The following is a 22,599-nucleotide window of genomic DNA, read 5'->3' as shown; positions in this document are numbered from 1 at the left end:
ATGCTTCATTTTGTTTTGTTTTGTTTACTTCCATTGAATGGTTATGGCACAAAGAACTTGAAAGTCTACAGTTTTTTCATTTGATTTTATTTCTCTCTTTACTATCTACTATATAAGGTGCGCGGTGGCTTGTTTGTTTACAACTGCAGAGTGACTTGAATTATTGTATAAGACTACTTTCCTTTTGTTTAAGTTCTGTCTTCATTTGTCTCAATTTCTGTCTTCCTTTGTCTTGCTTATATGGTGTAGTATGTTTGGCTCTTTGTTATGAAATCATTACTTAACAGTGATCAAGAAAATATATTGACCCAATCACATGAAGATGGTATTTACAATGATCAATAAGTGGGCACACACACACAAAACGATGACTATGTCATCATATACAACCTATGAATGAACCATGTCGCAACTCCCTAAAGATTGTCAACCCAAAATTGAAGCCATTGCCATTTGACTTCATTATCGAAGAGATTGACAAACTCTGCTCCTAAACCTCCTTCTCTTATAAGCTCAGCAGTGGATCTCTTTTCACCTGGTCTTTGCAAATAGGGTCCGTGGTAATTGTACACTTCACCAAGGGCTTTGCAAAGGATTCGGAACTTGTTGAAATATCCAATTGACTAAATAAATTGCAGAAATCTGAATTGGTTAGTAAACGTGAAATGGGATGAAAATTAATTCTAATAAACCAATGACGAATTAATTATGCATTTACCCCAATGAGTTAGATGTGTCAAATTTCCTTACTTATACTAGACTACTGTGAATTTGTTTGTAATTCTCTTTCCTCATCTTTGGAAAGAGAAGTATGTACATTTCAACTTTTCATCAATCTTGTATTTCCTATGATCTCACAACATTGTTTTTGTTTTCTTTTGAATGAGTTCTTTAGTCTCTTATATCGAGACTTCCTAAGATCAGTTATCAAAGTAAGATAGCTTATTAACTAACACTTCCTGTACCACGATTTAGGTATTAGTGATATTCTCTTATTGTTTTATCTATACTCATTTCTAATAGTGTTGTTAAACGTTTTATGTCAGGTTATCTTTGTTAGATTGTGTGTGGTCATTGTAGCTCATAGGTGGTGTCGTGCATACAAACAGGTGAATAAATATAATCTTTGGAAAGAGAATCTCTTATCTCAAGACTTCCTAAGATCAGTTATCAAAGTAAGATAGCTTATTAACTAACATTTCCTGTACCATGATTTGGGTCAGGTTATCTTTGTTAGATTGTGTGTGGTCATTGTAGCTCATAGGTGCTGTCGTGCATACAAACAGGTCAGGTTATCTTTGTTAGATTGTGTGTGGTCATTGTGGCTCATAGGTGCTGTCGTGCATACAAACAGGTCCTTACTCCACATCAATATCCTTGATTCCAAAACACTGAAGATATTCTTAGAACTCCTCTCGGCGCTTATTTTGGATTGAGTGGACGATCTGACGCCATTTTTCCTTGACCTGCTGCCTGCGTTGATACTCTTGAAGCCTTTCTATCTCTTGCTGTTGACGAGGGCTTGGGTTTAATACTAATCACATTGACTCAATAAATCAGCCACATTGACAATGTGTTGGTGTTTGAATCCAAACAATCAAAATCACCTGGTGCCCCGTCAATGATTTCAATAGATGGACTGTGATGTCTGTCTCCAATGAACTCAACGGAGGGACTGCGTTGTCTGGCTCCAATGAACTCGACCAACGGACTGCGTTGTCTGGCTCCAATAAACTCGACGGAGGGACTGCGTTGTCTGGCTCCAATGAACTCAACGGAAGGAATGTGTTGTCTGCCTAATTTGGTGACACATTTAGTTAGTCTTCTTGGCCTGATGGGATTGCATTTTAATGCTCACCTTCACAATCAGGTGTAAGTAATTGGGGATCCAGGTGTTCCGCGGCTTCAGGTAGCCCCCGGTGGCGAAGAAATTCTTCTGGTGAAAGTTGTGTCCAGAGGTGGTCCCAAGCCAAGTCACTGATAAAAAAGGACTTAATTAAATCTTCAGGCTTGTAGGTTCAATTTCTAATCACTAACCTTCAGGTGAACTTCTAGGAGTTGATTGGCATTGGCCATTAGATTTGGCAGTCCCACTTGACAATGACATTGAAATACGTGAAGGACTATAAAAGAAACAAGTGCAAGCGTAATAATGTGTATATACAATGTATATACAATGTGGAATAAGGATTGATATGGACAATTATGAACAGATATGAACAGTTTGTTAGGGAAAACCAAGTCTATGTGTGGAATGCAATGAGCAAGGGTGAGGAAGGGACAAAGGTGACCTTTTAAAGCACTCAAGGACAACATTGCAGCACCCACAAGACCCAAAAATGATATTACCAATAATATTTCTCCGACTTGTCATGACAACTTGGGGAAGAAAATCAGAGGTAGCATATTGCCAATGATTGGCCAAAGATGCACCCTCTCAAGAAAGATTTCATACACTACGCCAGATCACTAATTTACCCTGAGTTTAGAAAATCAAAACTGTAGAAAAATCTCACCAATACAGGAGAGGTCAGAAAAATTTGAAAAAATAAGGATTCAATTCATGGGTGCTGTCCCCTCATCATGCATATTTTTGCATATTTTTGCCATGATTTTCGAAGTCTTCCCAAACCAAAATGCTAACAGGGGATATTATGTCAGAAACTCAATTTTGGTCCAAAACTAGCAATATTTGGGCAAAAACCTCCAAGCACAAAAACATGAGTATTTTTGTTCAATCATCTGAACACTTGCAATTTATGGAAGCCGCATGATGGCTCTACAAGGTTTATTAAGGTGCTGAAGCCATTCTAGTAATGACTTCTATGCTTATGTATGGTTCCTGCTGTGTACAACTCTTGATATGTCTCACCTGTTCTTGGAGACACACAACTTTTTTGTGCACCCAAGCTGTAGAGCCAGAGTGGCATTCAGAATGTCAAGACACTACATGTTTTGGAGCAAAATTGATGATTTTGTTGGTGTTGCAAGGTCACTGTGTCTCTACCTGCCAGTTTTGGACCAAAATTGGGTTTCTGACATTATTTGCATTGTGGTTGTAAAAATATGAAAAAATATGCCAGATGATCGGAATGCACCAAAGGGCCCGATCAACATTTTTTCATATTTTTCTGACCCCTCCCAGCTTTTCCATAATTTTCTATGTCTGCTCAATTTTCTAAACTCAGCGGTAAATTTTCAATTTGGCGTAGTGATATCAGGTCAAAGCAATGCTGTTCAGAAGCAGTGCAATCCCCACAAGCAAATGATGCATTCTTTGGTCAAGTTGTAAAATATGGCAAACATGAAAGTCACTTTTTTGTTGATCTTCCTTCCACTGTCCCCTGTCCTCCTTTGTTACCCGACTGTCAAAAGTTGAGAAATGGTTCATCCTGTTTCATTGTTTATGTGCCAATTTGGTGTTATCAAAGGTGGTGAACAGTTGCAAGGAATTCCAAGGAAAGTTTAAACTTCACCCAGAGCTATGGAGGAAGCCAGGGACTGCCTTAGCAGTTTGGCAGGGGCGGGATTCCGCAGGAGCCAAAAAGTCATCATTCCGTGTGACTATCTCTTGTAGGAGCATACCAGGGTCCTGTTCAGACAAGCTTAAACCCAACTGGCCTCAATATCAAGAGTTGTTGAACAAACCAGGAAATGTCTTCTATTTGCACTTAAATCCATAATTTTTACCACATCTTTTCATCATGATTCAAGGGATTCCAAAATTGGAGTTTTGTCAGAGGGTGTTATCAAAAAAGTTGATATTCACTGTGTACAACAGAATGGTAATTTTCATCAACAATTTCCATGGAGAAAAGAAGTCATAAGTGGGGATGCTAAAGCAAGATGAATTAGATGACAAGAGAGGAAAAGAATCTGTTCAGTGAAAAAAGAACTGGGTTTGTTAAGAATGATGAGAATCAACATTGCAACATTTGTGACATAAATTCTACAGCAAGCAGTCCCAACCTCAAAGTCAACAAATTGCATACATGAACGGATGAAATCGCATACATAAACGGATGAACAATCAAACATATTCAGAGTGGTCTCCCAGGCCAATCAGGAAGAGGTGATGCATTGCAAGCTTTGTGATCTCCATCACCAAAGTTCAAACCAGTCCCAGTTGAAGGAATGAACCCATTGTATCCAGCGGGCAGTGATGGATTTGATTCAAATACTGGGATCCATTGTGGTGCTTCCCACGGTGCTGGTACATCAAATGCCGTGCCTGGGAATTGAAATAAAGAAGCATCGAGCTGAGGTGTCGCAAGATTCAATAACTCAAGTGTAAGTGGTAAGACAGACACATCTGAACCATTGAGAAACACTGCACCAGCACTCCCATTAGCGCTGACTGAAGGAGCCCCGGGTGCAGTAGCACTGATTGGCAAGAGCTCGTTCGGAGCACACGATGTTTGCGCAATTCCAGTATCTGAAGACGAACAAAATGAAGTTGGTAGAGTTTCACTCGCTCCTCTGTCCGTTAGTGAACCAAAGAGAGTCGAACCCGGGTTGAGTATTTCTTCATCACAGCACTTGAGTAAGTATTCAAACGAGGCATGTAATTTTTCAGCTTGGAACGTGCTGTTATTTCCTTCCGCAAGTGACAAGGTGGCGATCGGGTAGATCAAAGGTCAGCAACTATGGCACGCTACCCAGACTAAGTAGCACTGACGTAGGCGCCGATGCGGCCAAGATGTTTAAGCATCGGTAGGCATTTGCATATGATTCTGCTCGATCAGATGCGGTCAAGAATTCGTGACGAGTAGAAACAGCGAATGTAAATGTAAGGGCCGCCGAAGTGATCTAGGATGGAGCGTGTAAGCGTTGTATGAAGGTGCTTTCGAGCTTTTTGGGTATGAATACAAAACACTGACCAGGTAGGGCATCCAGGCAGCGCTTAGCTCGAGGAGTCCTCGATTGTTGAGGTGGTCTATTACATTCAACATCATTTTAGATGCAGCTAGACAGGCTACGAGCTCTCGTTGAGGATGAGTAGCAATCAAGTGTCGATGGACAAAGATCTTCAGGTATGCAAGAAGACTGTTTTGCAAATGAGACAAATCAAAACTCAACGATCATCTCGAGTAAAGAATGGTTCATGGAGGCTACCCACCATTCAAACCGGGATGTGGTCACCAAGTCTACCTCGTCGGATGTTTCGGGGTCCCATCTAGCGTCATTGGGTATCTCGCGATGGACATATATGTCAATAGACTGAGCAATCTCCTGCACAAAAGACCGGTCCCAGTCACACGCCTTGCTTCCCGGGATAATTTTGAGTGCGGAGAGGGTATTCAGCGAGCGAGAAAATTGATAATGTAGATGATAAAAAGCCAGGTTGGCCTTGTTGGCGCGAGTTGTGAGAAAGAGGATTTGATTGTTCTGAGAAAGTTCTTGAACAAATTGCGGTTCCTGTCCAGCATATTCTTCACAAAACTGACTCAAACGCTCATCATCGACTATGATAGGATTCGCTAATAAAACGGGAGTGACACGACAGTAAGACTTCCTAATCTGACAAGTGAACAGATTGATGACCTACTGATGGTGATTGGTGAGTGTCTCATGATAGACGCTCGACCAAGCGATGTAGAAAGCTGTAATTCCCGGAAGCGGAGGAACCAAAAAGCTCGTTTTCTGAGTTGATCTTTCATTATCGACGTCTCCCATCGCGGGGTGCCAGCGAGGTGGGTACCCACATCTTGCGCTTTGAATCAAGATAAACATTGTCAAAAGACTATTCAGAACCTTCCTGAGATCATCAAGATGTTGAAGGACAAACCTCTTCTCAAGAAACCTCCGGTCGAAAACCATGCCGTCATCGGGCTACTCGTGCCAATCAAAAAGTACGATAGCACAGCCATCGCCTGTAAATCAAACAGGGTGGGTGGCAAGGTGTAAGGTGTGAGAAGTGAATTACTGGCGGCGGCATAGACGGCCCCTGCGGCTTGCCTGTCTACTTTCATGTCATCAAGTGGTGGGGCGACACGGAAGTCGGACGAAAACCGAGACGCCGCAGCGAAGATCGCATAACAAAGCGCACGGAATGCGTGATCAGTTTGAACAAGACCAGTGTTGTAAACGCGCATGAATTCTCCCTTGTGAAGGATGTATTCATATGGATGAACTTTTTCAAAGTAAAGGTCGATAAGTGATTCGGCAAGGTCGGGAGGAGGATAATAGTATTCGTTTGGTACGCTGCGGTAGTGGTGAAGTTCGATGGTACGCTCAACGATTGAACGATTCTCATTCGCCATGTAGTATGCCAGATCTGGCTCGCCAGAGCCATCAGGTTTTTCCCATCGACCGGGCGCACTACGGACAGGGATATCCCCAGATTGGCAATGTTCTAAGTAGTCTGTCGGCGTGATGCGTAAATGAGCGATCGATCGAAAGACTTCATCGAGATCGCAGAGTGCGTTAGATTCAGTCTGAGGCGTATTCGAGTCTAGCACCCTCTTGACTGTGGTTTGACTGGACCTTGCAAGTTTTGGGGAGTCCAATGTAGGCTGGAGATGTTCATGCGAAAACGTAAGTGAATTCAAATCGATGTTCGGTACCAAAGCCTTGAGGACTTTTTCAAGACTACGGATTCTGGTATTCATTCGATGGACCTCACTATCCGCATGTAGATTGGTTGGGAGGTCGCATTATTTGATTAGGCTGGATGATATTCGGCTGAATGATCTACTCATCCAGCTGAAAAAAGAGATACGAACCGCTTGGTGGGAGGTCTTTCGCGCTTAACGCCAATAGCGTCGAAGGTGCATGGACGAGAGGCATGTTTGCAAGTTTCGCAAGGGATAGAATGCAGCACAATACACTTTGTCTGTGTTCAATCGTCCAAGGAAGTGGGACCAACATCAGGTAATGAAAGATTTTCCAGGGAGAGATAAGTCGGGACGTCACCTTCATCTTCCTACAGCCATCACAGGCACGAGGGACACGGTGTCTTACGCGCTTGATCTCTTGGCCCTCAGGGTCCATGTCAGAAAAGGGGGTCCAGTCGGCAAGAGTGGAATGGTTGGAGGAAGCAAGACCAAGTCCGTTGTTGTCCATGATGATTGTCAATGTGATATCATTGAGAGGGCACACGAGGAGGGGAGGATAAGCTTAAGGCTCTCTTGACTTGTGCAGCTTGCATTCTGTGCCTGTATGCAGGGCTAAGCCTACAATACCGTTTCAAACAGAGTCAGTACATGCAGCTGTATTGGGTACAGACAGGAATACAGCTGTTTCAAGTATACCCCCAAAATCATTCACACCCGAGGAAAGCGATAAGAGCATCCGCAATCGTTTGTGTCAAATTTGGAGTTAGTTAACCTAAAGTTAAAGATCTTTAGCCGGAGTTAAGTAATCTACCACAGCATCCCACAGTCGTTAAGGACCAGGCGCAGTTCGGCCGGAAACCTGCGCGTTGTTGCTAACACCGCGGGAATTAATTAGTTTGAACCCAATTCAACCGAATTTTGGTGTCCGGGTTCGAAATTTCCTCGAATTGTGAATTTTGTTCACAACTTGTTTGCAATAAGTTTGCCAATTTCCCTCGAGCGGTACTCTGCTCGCCCCGTGTATACACAGCTACATCATACAACAACAACGCCTTTCAACAAAAGTCACCGCAGATTCACCAATGTGCAGAGCATCAAGACTGGGGATGCATGACAAAGGAAAGATGGCTCAATGGTTGGAAATGGGGTGGTTGTTGTATGTTGTAGCTGTACATACATACGCGGGGCCAACAGAGTACCGCTCAAGGGCAATTGGCAAACCTATTGCAAACAAATTGTGAACAAAATTCACGATTCGAGGAAATTTTGAACCCAGACACCAAAATTCGGTTCAATTGGGGTTCAAACTAATTAATTCCCGCGGTGTAACTTTTCCAGTTCAAGACTAGATTTTGACTTTGAGATCGGCGAGGATCAGCCAAAGCTCCATGTACATATCATGTTGTGGGTGCACTCTCATTTCAAGGGGTGCGCCTGGGCGCAAAAAAATGACTTCGTGGTAGGTGCGGCGCCACTGGGGCGCGGTAGGCGCGCGCCTTTTGTAAAAAAATCACGGAAAAAAACCCTTATAAAGGTTCTCTGCCTTTCTTATGATCAAAAAAGATCAGCAGGATTCCATTGTGCAGCTGATGTATCTACAAAGGTACCAGCTGAATGTATGGACTTCACACTGTGTAACAAACCAGGTACAAAAGTAGTGAGATCAAAAAGATCCCCTATCATGTCATCAAAGAGACCTGGATCTAATCCCATGAATACCGGATTGATGTCTTCCTGTTGAGGGAAGACTCCACGTTCAAACTCCTCAAGTTCTTCAAGTCCTGAGAAGCAAGTGGACTGAGATTCAAAGTCGCTGTCCTTTTTGATTTCGATTTTGATTTTGATTTTGGGATCGTTTTTCCGTCCACTTTCAATCTTTTTGGAGTTATGCGCGAGTGATAGTTCAACTTGCAATATCATCTTCAAGTGAGTTGGAGTCATCTGATTGCAAGACTTGGTTTTGGTAGCTGCCATATGAGTGAAAAGGCTTTCAACACCACCTGCATGGGCTACCAGATTAAGCAGCTTAATGGCAAACAGCACCACCAACATATTTGCCTTGGATTTTGTAATCCAAGGTATCCTCGGATGCAAAACCTTGGACAGAAGCTTCCCGAGGTTTTGATCCAAGGTAATTCTCAGGGAAAAAAATACCTCGGGCAAAAACCTTGGACAAGGTCTGTCCGAGGATTTGTCTCCAATGATGCCTCGGATTTCTCAACCCGAGGCATCTATGCTGGCAGTGCAGCCAGATCTGGTTTGTAGTTAGTGTTGCTGGTAAGCTGCGCCAGTAATCGAGTGCGAGTAAGACTACATATAAGACATTTTGAAATAGGATCAATCAGTTTGGAGTTGAAGGAGTTCAACTGCGACTTGTTCATTTGGATTTTCTACAGTATCTTCTACTTACAGGTCTTGGATAAGTTGAAGGGCTCAATACCTTCAAGTTACATGCGAGCTTGATCTTTCAGGTTGATTGCATCGGCCTTTGAGTAACCCCAGACAAAAGCGATGTTAACCATCATTATTTGAATATCCATGATTGAGTATCTCCGAGAGACTGCAAGATGACTATAACTTGGAGCGAGGAAGAATCCAACAATGTAGATATTGCCCTGGTACATCTGTGCGCGTTTATCCAAAAGCTCAAGACAATCGCTCTTAAAGTTGACTTATTGGGGCCATATTGAGATATTGATGGTTTTTAAGGCACAGTACACTGTACAAAGTTCTTTCCAGATATTGGCAATTGAGGTGGTTTCACTTTCCAAACGAGCAAGTGCATCCACAACTGGTTTGAGAAACCCAAAAAGGGCCTTGTTTGCAGTAGAGTGATCTTGAGTTTGGACTAGCTGGCAAATGGGAAGTGGAATTGTAGGTGTGTCCACTGATTGATCCTTGGCCTTTTCAACGCATCTCAGGAATCTAATCTCATGCTGATTGACCAAAAGACAGACTTTGGTGAAGCTGAACCAACGACTCTCACAAAATGTCTGGATACCATGAGTGACACCTTCTTTCTTTCTCCAAGATGCAAGGTGTTCGGCCCAGAATGCGGATGATGTGAAGAAATTTACGAGCTTTTTGTTGCAAAAAGTAACATCCTTCATAGTTGGGTGGTCAAGAAAGTTTTTAGCAATAAGATTGAATGCATGTAAGACACATGATAATCCAAAAACATGATTATGCTCCTCTTGCACGAGCCTCTATATCAAATAAGTATGAAAGTAAGTTTCATGACATATAAAACAAAAAAACAAAAAGGGATAGACTTCCACAGAACTTGACCTTAGTTGAAGGAGAGTCTGTGACAACAGCATTGATGTTATCCCACCGGAGCTCCAAACCTTTGAGAGCTTCATCCAAAGCTAAGAGGATATTTTCAGATGTATGTCTCTTCTCATGAAGATTGAGCTGATCAATGTAGTGTTTTATCTCGTTTCCGCGGAGAACCAGAACAGCATAGACACTGTTTCTCCCTACATCGGTCCACCCATCCAAAGAGATGGTCAGGCCTTTTTTTGTTTGAGGTCGTTACACATTTCAAGTACGCAATTTGCATGTAAAGTGGGAAGTATTCTATCCATCATTATGAAATATGAAGGAGTTTGATAAGTTGCAACGGAAAGGTGCTCTTGGTAACGTCAAAAGGCGGGGTTGTGGAGAAAATTGACAGGTATACTTCCACTGATCATTGCTTCCAATAGTATCTGGTAAAGCTCATCCATCTTGTCTTGCTTACGTTGTGAGAAGTGGTGAAGTGTCTCATTGCGACAATAATTGAGGACAATGCCGGGTTTTTTAGTCAAAGAGATGGTGGAAGAAGGCACTGCTGAATTGCTTGAGATAGGTGTTTTGATAGAATCAGATGGTTCTTTGGCCATGAGTTGAATGTATTCAGATCTTTTTTCACCTGTTATCAATCGGCAGCTGTGAGTCATATGCTTTTGAAGGTGACTTGGCTTTCCGTCCATGACTAACTTGCAGTGAGTACACTGTGCAAGTCTGCGTCCTTTGGTTAGAGCACATGTTCCAGACATTAAGAATCCTGTCCAACGAAGTGAACACGAGTCAGTAGGTGAGACCCATTCATTGGAGTTGCTTGATGATTGAGACAAGGCGGATTTTGATTCATCTTTGGGCATTGAGGTTGATGTTTTAGTACGATTGTTGAGAAGAGTTTGTTGACCTTGAGAGACTCCAACACTTACAGGCGCGCCACTACACCACTAAAGCCTTTTTGGGCAAAAAGACGTGAGATTGGGCATTTTTAGCGGCCCAAACCCTGCACGAACACGTTGCCGTTTTAGTCACATATAATCACTACATCATCACATTAACGCGAGCGTCACCGAGGCCCAACGTGACAGGGAGTTCATCCATCGCAATCACAGCGAGCTGAGATGACTTGCATGTGATGAAATCTCACGCTCTTGCACCGCTCATTGCACACCGAGCTCCTTTGTGTTTGAGACTAGCGTGAGAGACACATCAAACGTGCCATGATTCCACGTTTCAGAGATGGTTGACCGTGGTATCACCATCAATGCCCTTCTTCAAACACTTGAAGGGCATCCCCCTTCAAACACTTGAAGGGCATTCTCTGATGCTTCACAAGTTTTCGGACAAAGTAAGGTATTTAGAATGCCAGAGACAACTGCCTCCTAGCCCCCGCTGAAGCACATCGTTGTCGACAGTGACTGCCGTGACCGACCACATCAATCGCACATCCTGTCTCTTCTACTTGTTGGATCCATCACCACCCTTGTTGCACTTCATCGTAATTATCTTTGAACAATCACCGAGGACCACAATGCCAGCCGGTTTTATAACATTGGCACAGGCCAGTTCCCATGAATGTGAGCCTTTGTTTGCGATCACATAGTCCCAATTGGATGCATTACAAACCCTTTTTGATCGTGTCGTTTAGTCTTTGTGCAAAGCACGTCTGGGACAAACACGGGCGCTTGGACGTGCAAGCTCTGTACCAGTCGTACTTTCATGGACAAGAGCAAGCACTGTAAGTTAAAGACTCACATTGACCGAGTCCGCGTGGAGCTGGACAGGCGCTCGATGGCTCTTCCCACAATGGCACCTCCTGGCCTTGCCTCTCGAAGCCTCATCTGGCCTCGGCGCAAGAGGAAACGTCTCTGCCTCAGTCTGGCAGGATCGCTGAAGATGGCGGCGGACCCATCGAGGGCTCCATGGACACCGAAGCCATGGACACCGAAGCTCTTCAAGGGATCTATGACCTATTGGGTGCAGATATGGACTCAAACTCGGAAGATTTTGAGTCACTATACGGCTCGTCCCCTCGACCAAATGTGGAGTTTCCCAAATCTAGAGAGGCCAGTCTCGACCTGGACAGGATGTTGGATGGCAGTTCCAAATCAGATAACGCCACAGGCACTCTACCGGAAAACAAACCCAGCGCAACCGCAGGGACGGACTCGTGGCTTCCATGGTACCCTCTCCGCAAGAAAGAGGTACGTACAATTGGCATCTCTTACAACCCAACTGTGTTTTTCGCTGATGTTCCTCGGAAATGGACCTTTGCCTTGTCAAGCACACGGCCTTGTTGTTGATGTTGGGAACTGGCCGTGATCTGATGTCAACCGCGGAGTACACACGTATACGCTGCATTTTGAATAAAATATTGCATGTGGATCTGCCCGATCTTGGTATGTCCAAAGATCGTCCTGTGATGTAACTGCCTTGAGCACCCCTGTAGAACTGACCCACGACCAAACCTTGGGATGATATACTGCAGGACATTTGAAAAAAATTCGTAAAGAGCTGAAGGCCCGTTTCGGGCTGACGGTCTCGGAAAAAATCAGTCCGCTGAGAAACCCCTGTTTCACTCTTTCAGTCTGTGATATCATATCACAGGTGAGTAATTCAGGAATTCCAAAGATTCCCCGTGTAGGTATGAGATCCCTGATGTAGCGTTTTAGGAGCTCTGCAACCCCGAAATAGCTCCAAACCTTGAGTTTCTTCCGGAAAATGACAAAGGCGTCACCGTCGATCGTTATTCACAATCAAAAAAGTGGCGCGAAGACCTACCCTCACATCTTCGAGTGCCTATGGTAGATGTGGAGGGAGAGCACTTCTATATATATGAGCCAGCACAGCTCTCGGACTTGCGTGTAGTTGTACCGGTGTTCTATTATAAAGACCAACAGGTCATACAGGCGAAGTGCTTGGCAGTGTTAAACATGGCGCGAGGCTCTCACGACTTCTGCGTTGCTGGCGAGCCAAAGTTTGATTCCGGGCGGCTTTTGGATGTGGAAGTTTCATCTTTTGCCTGCTCTTTCACCAGGATCGAACTGCAGAATGGGTTGAAGTGGTGTGACACCAACACCCAATTATTCCGTGAGTTATTCAATGTTTGTTTTGACAATCAAGGAAGATGCTGATCACATGTTTGTGGAACTATCTAGAGGAAACCCCACAAGGTACAAAGCGCATTTCACTCCCCAATCCTTGGCGAGTGAGAGCGAATGGTTTGATCATCCGAAGTGTACCTGTTGCGTTGTATTCAGATGATACATCTGGTAATGTCTCTAAAAAATGGAACAAGCATATGTCGTTTTACTTCGCGCTGGCTGGATTGAGACCGAAACTCACAAACCAGGAGTACCATATTCACCCGCTGTGTACTTCAAATATTGCAAGTGCTTTAGAGCAAGGAGATCAGATTGTGGATGAATTGAAGTCAGTCTTGCTCTTGCCTGCCCTGCTCGGTCTATGTTCATGTCATTTTGGAAAACTGATTTCGACCCATGATAGCTGTGGCTCTTCCAACGGATTTCAATCTTATGATTGTAGCATCGAGGCAGACGTCCTCCTCATGCCCTTTATCCTATGCCACATGGGAGACTCTCCGATGCATGCCAAAATTTCAAACACCACGAATCCTTTGGGGACTTTATCACCTTGCCGCATTTGTGATCTGACGGTGGAGTCGCGGGCTGAAAAACAAACTGAAACATATGTTAAAAAGTTTGTTGGAATTGATCATGATTGGTTGCCGGTGAGGTTTTTTTGTATACTTTCACCAGAGTTAGTATGGACCTCACTAACTCAGGTGAAATGTTCTTAGGCCACCCTGCCTTTCCGCAGCTGGGACCGCACCAGAGAGCATACCAAGGAGCTATGGAGCCTCACGCGGCACCCTAAAAGCATCAAGCAATTTGACGACCTATCAAAACAATACGGGACTCGGGACTCTCTGAATCTACCTTTTGCTAAAAAAATCCAGCAGATCTACCGGGAAAATAAGCACCGACCAAAAGGGGAGCAGACCTCCCAGGACAACATTATATGTCATTGTCTTGATTTGGAAGCAAAACATGGCGAGCATATGTTCAACCCTTTCTTACGTTTGGCAGGTACGCTCTTGATTCCCATCAGGCCCATATATCCTGGGGGCTAACTGTTTCCATGTAGCTTTTGATGGTCACTTAGACACTCCTGTGGAATCTCTACATGTGGTACTTCTAGGAGTGACAAAATATCTATATCGCGATGTCATTTCGAAATTATTGCCTGCTGAACTGTTAACGATCCACGGGCGTTGGCAAGGATTCGAAGTTGATGGGTTGAATGTTGCGCCGATACAAGCGCGTAACATGGTCCATTATGCCAACAGCCTCCTTGGCAAAGACTTTCGCGTTGTCTTGCAAGCTGCACCATTTGTTTTTTTTTGATTTTATTCCAAAGGATTACCAACACTGTTGGATCACATTAGTTCATTTGGCATCTTATGTTTTTCAGCCAAAAATTTTCAACAAGGATGTCTATATCTCGGACCTCAAGATCGTTATTGCTCGGTTTTTGAAGCAACTGATTGCGCTGAATGCGCAATGGACTAACAAACCCAAATTTCACATGCTCACGCACCTACCATATTCAATTGACAGATTTGGACCAGCGTGCCTCTTTGCAACCGAAAAGTTTGAGTCTCAAAATGGTGACACTCGTCAAGCTTCCGTTCATTCAAATCGCCATGCGCCTGGTCATGACATTGCGAACCGGTTCAACGACACTAGGTTGATAAGAATGCTTCTTTCGGGTGGATCCTTCTTTGATTCCAAACTTGGTACTCGTGCAAAAGCCTCCAGAAACCTCCGTGGTTTGTTCAAAGAGCGTGTGATTCGACATGGGCTCGGCCTTCACCTTCCTTTACCCTCTGAAAGTTACATGTGAGCGCTTGTTTCAATTTTTTCATAAATCAGTTTCCCATTCTAATCAAAGAGCAAGCTCAGACCCCAAAAGGACAGGCCAGTCCGATGAGGACGGAGACGATGTACCACGTGAACTTGCCCGGCAATGGCCAAATGCCCAGTGGAAAAGAGGACTCCAGGTAGCACTCGAGAATGGTCAGAAAGTTCTTAACAAGTCTTTCATTTTGGTATGTTTCCCCAAACTTCAATTACATTGGTTTCATGTCCTGAAGCCCAAATGGCCTTTGGACGCAGGTGGATTTCAAAAACGAACCAAACCGACCTATCCATGTAGGACATGTCGTCGGCATTTGGGAACAAGTTGGATGCCAAAGGGTTTTACTTCATGTGAAAAAATGCCAGCTTGCCCCCGGGCTCCATCCACATTATGGGACACCTGTGGCGCCTTAAGCCTTTGGTACCTACCCGAAGTTAAATGTGCGACTACCTACAGATAGCTTCCGAAACGCATCATGGCAGATACGCCAGATAAGCCAGACAGATCCTGGTTGTACATTTTGTCTCAAGGTAGAAATTTTTTTGAATTTGCACCATCAAGAAACACATTTTTGTGCATTTGAAACTACATTAGGCCTATGAGAAATTTAAAAAAAAACCCTTCCAAGACTTGAAATTTTCGAAAAAAAAAGCCAGACCTGTCTGACACACTTTGAGTGCGTCAGACAAGTCTGGTGGTCTTCCACAACAACACAAAAGTCCAGACATGTCTTGCATCCAGATCCGTCTGGGACATGTCTATACAGCCAGACACGTCTGGATGTGAGACATGCCACAGACTGTTCTGGATGTAATATATGCCCCAGACAGATCTGGATATAAGACACGCCCCAGACGGATCTGGATGTAAGACATGTCTGATGATGTTGGACAAATACCCACCACTGACCAGACATACACCAGATAGATCTGGTGGTGTTGACAGATTGCACTTTCACCAAAGGTACATATGTATAATTAAAAACATCCGGCTGATGGCCTTCATCTTCCTCAAAATAACAACAGCTGAACATCTCAAAATCGAAAACAACAACAAAACAACAATGTATCAAACTCAACAATTGATCACATTCATTACTTGAAAAAATCAATCATAGGCAAAGCTAAGTACTCATCCCGATACCTGATCTTCCAAATCTCTCGATTCTAGATCCAATCAACGCTTACTCAACCCGTCATCTTGCTTTTACTAGGTCCCCTTCCACTCAATCATGTGTAATCAAACTTGAAACCGATTGCTCAAAACTCATAAATCAAACTCATAAATCTCCCATTGTGTGGATTGATCATACAGTTCAGACCGATCATCAGGAAAGCAATCCTAACCTCCTCTCAAGCTCTCATCGCATCTCATCCAGCAAGATTTGTAGCATTAGTATTGTTTGTAATACAATACTGTACTTAGAACGAATATTTATGACCAAGAATTGCAATGCTTAGATAACAAATAAAAACAAAGAATGAATCACAAAAAACAAATTAGCCATCGGCATGGATATGAAGATCAAACAAATCTAGCTCAGCATCCTCTAAAGGATCAATTGGCTGAGCAATCCTTGTTTGAGCCTGTACTATATTTTCCCAACCAAGCTGGCAACTTGCAATTAGACCCCTCCAGCTGAGAGCAAGTCCCTCGTCGTACTTGTTGCCCAAATCCGAGTAAATGGAAGTTTTTTGCAGTACCTCTGGTAGATCATGATTCCATTCCAACCAGGTTCGAGTAAGATTAAAACTGATTGAATGGTGCAATGACTTCAGAACCTGACTGTACTTCAGCCAATTCTTTTTAGTTATGCGAGGTGGAGTTGCCTCACTCGGCACCACCAAATCCAATTGCAATGACGTTGCTGTTGGGTCCCAAGCTAAGCACGACTCAAATTTCAGTATCAGAATGGAGAGCAAAGGATTTATAGAGAGTTACAACCTTTTTCTGACAAGAGATGTAACCTCTCCAGTTTCCCAGCCATCACGATGGACCATTCCATCAGACTACGCACTTCTTTTGCAATACGTCGCAGCTCCTCATCACAGCTTCGTATTGCAAGGAACGCTCTGATTCCCACTTGAGTAGGTTGATCGACTGCCCACCTCTCTTGTGGATGTTGCAGCTCGCCAAAGTTCCAAAAATCATCACTGATATCCAAACCTTTGACATCATCGAAGGATTTAAGTTCTAGGGGGTTCGGACTTGGATATGTTTCGTTAAACTTGATTGTCATGTCGTGGTAAGTTTGCCATTTCTTTTTTAACAATGCCTGTTTGTTCGTCATAATAGTCTTCATACGATCCTGAATTTTAGTACCTAGAAATGAAATTAACAAAAACATTACATCCATCAATATACTTGGATATTATACTCACCCTGCCCACGTTCATCCCACCGTCGTTTGTGCTCGATTACTCCAACTTTGGCTTCGTAGAGGTTTTGTTTGGCAACACGAATTCGGATTAGAGACTTGCCTTTATCATCTAAAGGCAAGAATGTGAGAAATTAAGACATTAAAACCAAGCAAAAAAGAATAACAGATCTTACCCGAAGCTTCAGGTAGATTTCGAAATCTTTCACTACCAAGGTCAATCACAACCTCCTCGATCTCCTCTTCAAGATAAATAATCAAGCCAGGTAGACTGGCCAGATTGTTTAGGTCGGCTTCAGTCCGTTCTCCTCGCCGACGTTGCCGAATCTGAGTCAATTTAGCCCTGTAACAGCAACATTGATGAGGACGTTTCAAAACTATCATAACCAAACGGACTCACTGTGACTCCCTCAAATCTTCCTCAAAGTCCATAAGCTGTGCCAATTGTTTTTCGAGAGCCCAAAGGTCATTGGAACCAATGACTTGTGACTGTATAGTCTTCTGCCGCTCCCACTGGGCACCGAAGTATTCTCGATTATATTGAGGCTGCTGCTCAATCCTTTTTATTATGTCCAAGTTTTGTTTTCGGGTTTTCTCGGCACGGGCTGTTTTCGATTTGATTGATTGTACTGACAAAACGAAAATATGACAACTAAGTTTCTGAAAACCATAATATTGGTGTGAGTAAGTGATCAGCTCTTACCTGCATTAGCACGAAGTACGTCATTGTTGTGACTCGCTTTACAATTGATCGCATTGAGTCTATGCTGCTTGGTACTGTAACGAAGTGCAGCCACCAAGGAACAGAGTACAAACCAAGTACGTTCACATCCTTCTCCATCTGATAGTCCCCAACCCAAGTTAAACCGTGGGCTGTATCCCAACTGGCAGCCCCATTCGTGTACATACGAGTGAAATACAGATGTACCAAACATAATCTGTTTAGCTCTTCTTTCCCCCTGGAAGAGTCCTCTCTGGAAGAACGTAGGGAATAGCACACATCAGCTTGTATCATGAATCGTCATGATTCTAAGAGATACCTTTTTGATACCCTTCTCGAGGTTACAGCCAATGTCGTAGAGAAACGCACACTTTCTCGGTCGCTCGTCATCTGGCTCTTTTGCTCTGTCAAGTAGCCAGTCCACCATTGTATGAGCAAAGTGTGCCCTAGATAGGTAATGTAAACGTGAGTGATACCAAAGTATGTGCCATTTCAAAGATGGACATACTTTTCTCCGCTCTTCTCAATATTAATGAAAGCTAGGGCATGGTCATGTCGACACACCATGCCCAGTAGTCCTGTATTGTCACATCCGCGCCAAGTCGAAGCCGTCCTTGTATCATTCGCAGCGGTATGCATTTGACTACAAGGATCCTACAGGAAAATACAGAGATGAACTTTTTGAAGACAATATATCACATATAAGATTGTGAGTTGATACACACAAGATCATCATTGTAGTGTGGTGCACTGGCCCCCTTTACACGCCACTTCTCAATCAGGGCTGGTTGAACAAATAACGCTGGGTACCTTAATTGAATTTGGGAGTTCTCGACGCTGGCTGCTTGGTGTCTACGCTGTTGAAAGTTTCCATCGAGGCAAACTATATGATCAGGTTCGTCGGTTTCTTGATCAAGTTTGGAAGGACCAAAACAGCGAGGGCAGTTGGCGGCCAGCTGCTCAAGATTTGTCAGCGAAAGGGCCCGATTGGTAAGTTCTTTTTGTAGGCGTAACATGTGTCGATATGCATCTATCGCAGATGAAAAAGGTTGGCGCCATTGTCGTGGCTGATCAACATTCTATCAGTTTCCTCCTTGGTGACCATTTTCGAAACACTTTCAAACTACTGACCTTTTTTGTACTTTTGCTAAGCATCAGTGCATTACTGGCGTCAAGGAATTCATCTACCGCTCGCACAAAAGGCTGAATTCGTATACTCCCATACTTCCAAAGTATGTGAAAGAATCGGAGCAAACGTAATGAAAAAGCGTTTTTGGGATGAGTAGGTGAGCCACCCATATATCCCATTTGAATCAATCGGACCACATCTGGCTGGCAAGAGCAGAACGTGATTAACATTTTGGTACGACCTGGGTTATGTTATTTGGTCATTCATTAGTTGTGGTACATAAGGATCAGGACTAATTGATACATACTGAATATGTCCACAACATCCACAGGCCGAGTTCTCTTCTTGGCAGTAGAGCAGCCGCATTCTGGTTTCCAGTCAATGTTCCAGGACGCTGTTCCCCACTGCAAAGTCATTTTGCTGGCTTCCATGAAAGCTACAAACATCGGAGTGAGGTTTTGACGCCATTGCAACTCCTCCCGTACTCGCCTTTGTTGGTAGGATACACTAGTGATATGCCGAACCACCTCGTCGTTTTCTTCGGAAGTGTCGGACTCATTTTCACTGGGACTTGGCGGCGGGTCGTCTTCATCAGGAAACATGTTGTAATCAAGATTAAAATGATTAGGTGAGGCAGGACCGGTGTTTTCATCTTCAACTTCAAGGTTATTTGTTTCATTTGATGTACTGGCTTCGTTTGTATTCAACGGAGGATTCAAAATGACTTTCCTGAGCTTCGTACATCGTTTATCTGCCCATTCATCTTCAAGTCGATTGATCTCGTCGAGCTCGATCTCAGCATTGCCTTTTGTCTTTTGTGAACGCTTGTTGATGGCCTGACTTAGCGGGCACGGGATCGAGTTTCCGTGATTGCCCATTGAAATATTGAAGTATGAAGTTAAGACTATATGCGATGGAGGTGAGGGGGATGTGCCATGCCAAATGTGGTCATTGACCTTGATATAAGTTTTAAGCTAACAAATATTTCCGTAATTGACCAATTGGGACAAGCCATCAAACTAATTGGGGTGCTACTGTCCTATACACCCCTTTTTGAAGGTATTTGGGACATTTCACTTGCCTTTCTGTCTGGATGAACAAGGGGCTGTCAAATATGTCTCATGTGTCAAGATGAGGTCTTGGTTACATAAACCTTTTTGATCATTCTCCGGAAAGAGATAAGTCTCTCACTGGCTGATCTCCTTCATCTTCAGCAAAATGGTCATGATGTAAATATGATCTTTGGCCATATTCATATTGTGATACCCAGAATTCTTTTAGGAATGCCTGGCCACAATATCAAGACCTCAAGGCCATGGTTGCAATGGCCACATCAGACAGTGGAATTGAGTGATAAGCAATGTGAATTTACCACAACAACAAGACAAACCAAAGCAATAACGGGAACACTGGAGGTAGTATTGATAAGGTGATCAAGGTTATATAGTGGAACATGTGTACCTCAAAGAGCAACACATTTTTCATTAATGATACTGTTTGATAAATGCTCACCTTCAATGTGTTTGTGTATGCTTTGTAGTTGAGGGGTAGGAATAAGTGCAATTTTGAGCAGTAAAGCGCTGATATGATGATGATGATGAGGGTTTGTAATAAAAAGTTAATAATTATTGATGTGCAACTTGAAGAGCAACACAATTTTTATCAATGATATTTTTGACCAACTCCTCATCTTCAATGTGTTTGTGCCAGCTTAGTAGTGGATTTGGTGGAATCTGTCCAGTTTTGAGTACTAAAATCCTAATATGATGATCAAGATGAGGTGTTATGAAAAAATATCATTAATGCAGAATGTGCAGCTCAGATGGATGCATATTTTTTATTATGCAAGTTTTTTTAAAACTCCTCCCCTTCAATGTGTGTGTGTGGGTTTTGAGGTGAATTTTGGGTCAGATACATGAAATCACAGGTGACACAACATTGGTCACACAACGCATCCCAGTGGTTTTCACACAAAAACCAGCACCAAAGCCACTCACTTGCTATGAAGATGAGGAGTTATGAAAAAAAACCATTAATGAAAAAGGTGTGTCTCTGCATCTTGCACCTTCCATATAATGCAAGCTCAACACAACTCCTCATCTTCATCATCATATGAGGATTTTAGTACTCAAAACTGGAAAGATCACACCAACTCAACCACAAAGCTGGCACAAACACATTGAAGATGAGGAGTTGGTCAAAAATATCATTAATAAAAATTGTGTTGCTCTTCAAGTTGCACATTAATCATTATTAACTTTTTATTATAAACCCTCATCATCATCATCATATCAGCGCTTTACTGCTCAAAATTGCACTTATTCCTACCCCTCAACTACAAAGCATACACAAACACATTGAAGGTGAGAATTTATCAAACAGTATCATTAATGAAAAATGTGTTGCTCTTTGAGGTACACATGTTCCATTATCAACATATTCTGACAACTCCTCATCTTCATCATCATATCAGTGATTTCCTGCCATATATTGCACTTATTCCTCCTGCTCAACTACATGATCCTATTTTGAATTTCATTTAATTTTTTCCTTCTAAGTTTAACTAACAGGTCTGGCTATTCAGAGAGCACGAGTATTTTGGCCAGACACTTGGGCATATTAGGTGTTTATTACAAAGTAGGGAAGACAATGTGTACAGTAAGCTCGTGGGGTCCATAATTGATGGACCTGAGTTCTGTTGATAAGGTCACATTCCTTATGAAAAAATGAATGTAATGTGAGCTCTGAGGGCACAGATCCCACCATAACAAGCATCATAGGATGGGTTTCTTTTACTTAAGGCCTTGGATACAAAGTCAATGTTCATCTTCTGAACATCATATCATCTTGTGTCAAACCGTAAGGTAATTAGGCAAGCACAGAGTATCCTTTCATCATAGAATCATCTCGAATTTTATTTAAATGTTTTCACATTGGTGTAATGTGAAAACCAACAGTGTTGTTGTAAAACAATTTTTTTGGTCGGTCACAGGTACCTATAATCAGAACATAAATGAAGTAAGACTAATGGTAAAAAGTAACATGATAAACATGGATATACATATAGGAGATGGTTTTTGTTCTTTTTGGTTTTTTTGGGTATTGATTTGGTTCTTGTTGATGGATATTCCTCTTCAATAGTTTATAATTGATGTTAATATGAAAGAAAACAAATAACATTCTACAACATGAAGATTTAAATTTGTCATTGGTCATAAACAAAAACAAAACTTGAGAAATCAATTTTTAACTATGTTAGCAAACTTAAAAAAACAATTAGTCCAAAGTCATTAAAGACGAAAGATGAATAGAGAAGAGAAGATGAAATCGGTGTATTTGATTTTATATGGGTCTTTATTAACATTTGATTTACTTTCAAACAAAATCAATTCCTTGGATCCTACCACTTTCGATCATTTCGGACCAGTTAGTTGTTTTTTGAGTGTTGATTATGCTTTCTTTTCTTTGGATTTTTCTTTGAAAGTTGTAAATTCTTCTGGTTTCGGCACTTCGATCTACAATTAAAGGTAAAAAGGTGATTAGAAATATGATGTGAACCATTGACGAAACAAATCCAAGATAAACTTACAGA

The 22,599-nt window shown here is 42.6% G+C and overlaps 5 protein-coding genes across 5 annotated transcripts; 1 reads left to right on the top strand and 4 right to left on the bottom strand.

Annotated features, from left to right (window-relative positions):
• Positions 1–1,403: 1,403 nt before the first annotated feature.
• MELLADRAFT_109642 (uncharacterized protein) lies at positions 1,404–2,107 on the bottom strand (the record flags this gene model as incomplete). The annotated part of the gene is made up of 4 exons (XM_007413635.1): positions 1,404–1,534; positions 1,713–1,796; positions 1,859–1,936; positions 2,038–2,107. The coding sequence occupies 4 exons, from the start codon at positions 2,105–2,107 to the stop codon at positions 1,404–1,406; spliced, it is 363 nt and encodes a 120-aa protein (XP_007413697.1).
• A 1,933-nt stretch (positions 2,108–4,040) lies between these two features.
• Positions 4,041–7,065, bottom strand: MELLADRAFT_90503 (uncharacterized protein; the record flags this gene model as incomplete). Its single annotated transcript, XM_007413634.1, has 8 exons — positions 4,041–4,587; positions 4,679–4,809; positions 4,881–5,046; positions 5,120–5,480; positions 5,549–5,713; positions 5,789–6,624; positions 6,726–6,835; positions 6,916–7,065. 8 exons carry the CDS (start codon positions 7,063–7,065, stop codon positions 4,041–4,043), a joined length of 2,466 nt encoding a protein of 821 aa, XP_007413696.1.
• A 4,305-nt stretch (positions 7,066–11,370) lies between these two features.
• On the top strand, positions 11,371–12,142 carry MELLADRAFT_90502 (uncharacterized protein; the record flags this gene model as incomplete). The annotated part of the gene is made up of 3 exons (XM_007413778.1): positions 11,371–11,416; positions 11,488–12,043; positions 12,124–12,142. The coding sequence occupies 3 exons, from the start codon at positions 11,371–11,373 to the stop codon at positions 12,140–12,142; spliced, it is 621 nt and encodes a 206-aa protein (XP_007413840.1).
• A 4,262-nt stretch (positions 12,143–16,404) lies between these two features.
• Positions 16,405–17,589, bottom strand: MELLADRAFT_90501 (uncharacterized protein; the record flags this gene model as incomplete). Its single annotated transcript, XM_007413633.1, has 7 exons — positions 16,405–16,552; positions 16,615–16,662; positions 16,725–16,747; positions 16,798–17,102; positions 17,162–17,269; positions 17,334–17,500; positions 17,558–17,589. The coding sequence occupies 7 exons, from the start codon at positions 17,587–17,589 to the stop codon at positions 16,405–16,407; spliced, it is 831 nt and encodes a 276-aa protein (XP_007413695.1).
• A 569-nt stretch (positions 17,590–18,158) lies between these two features.
• Positions 18,159–18,517, bottom strand: MELLADRAFT_90500 (uncharacterized protein; the record flags this gene model as incomplete). The annotated part of the gene is made up of 2 exons (XM_007413632.1): positions 18,159–18,324; positions 18,387–18,517. 2 exons carry the CDS (start codon positions 18,515–18,517, stop codon positions 18,159–18,161), a joined length of 297 nt encoding a protein of 98 aa, XP_007413694.1.
• Positions 18,518–22,599: the final 4,082 nt, after the last annotated feature.

The sequence above is a fragment of the Melampsora larici-populina genome, assembly GCF_000204055.1.
Source record: "Melampsora larici-populina 98AG31 unplaced genomic scaffold MELLAscaffold_38, whole genome shotgun sequence".
NCBI classification, from domain to species: Eukaryota; Fungi; Basidiomycota; class Pucciniomycetes; order Pucciniales; family Melampsoraceae; genus Melampsora; species Melampsora laricis-populina.
This window is presented reverse-complemented; position numbering and strand designations above follow the sequence as displayed.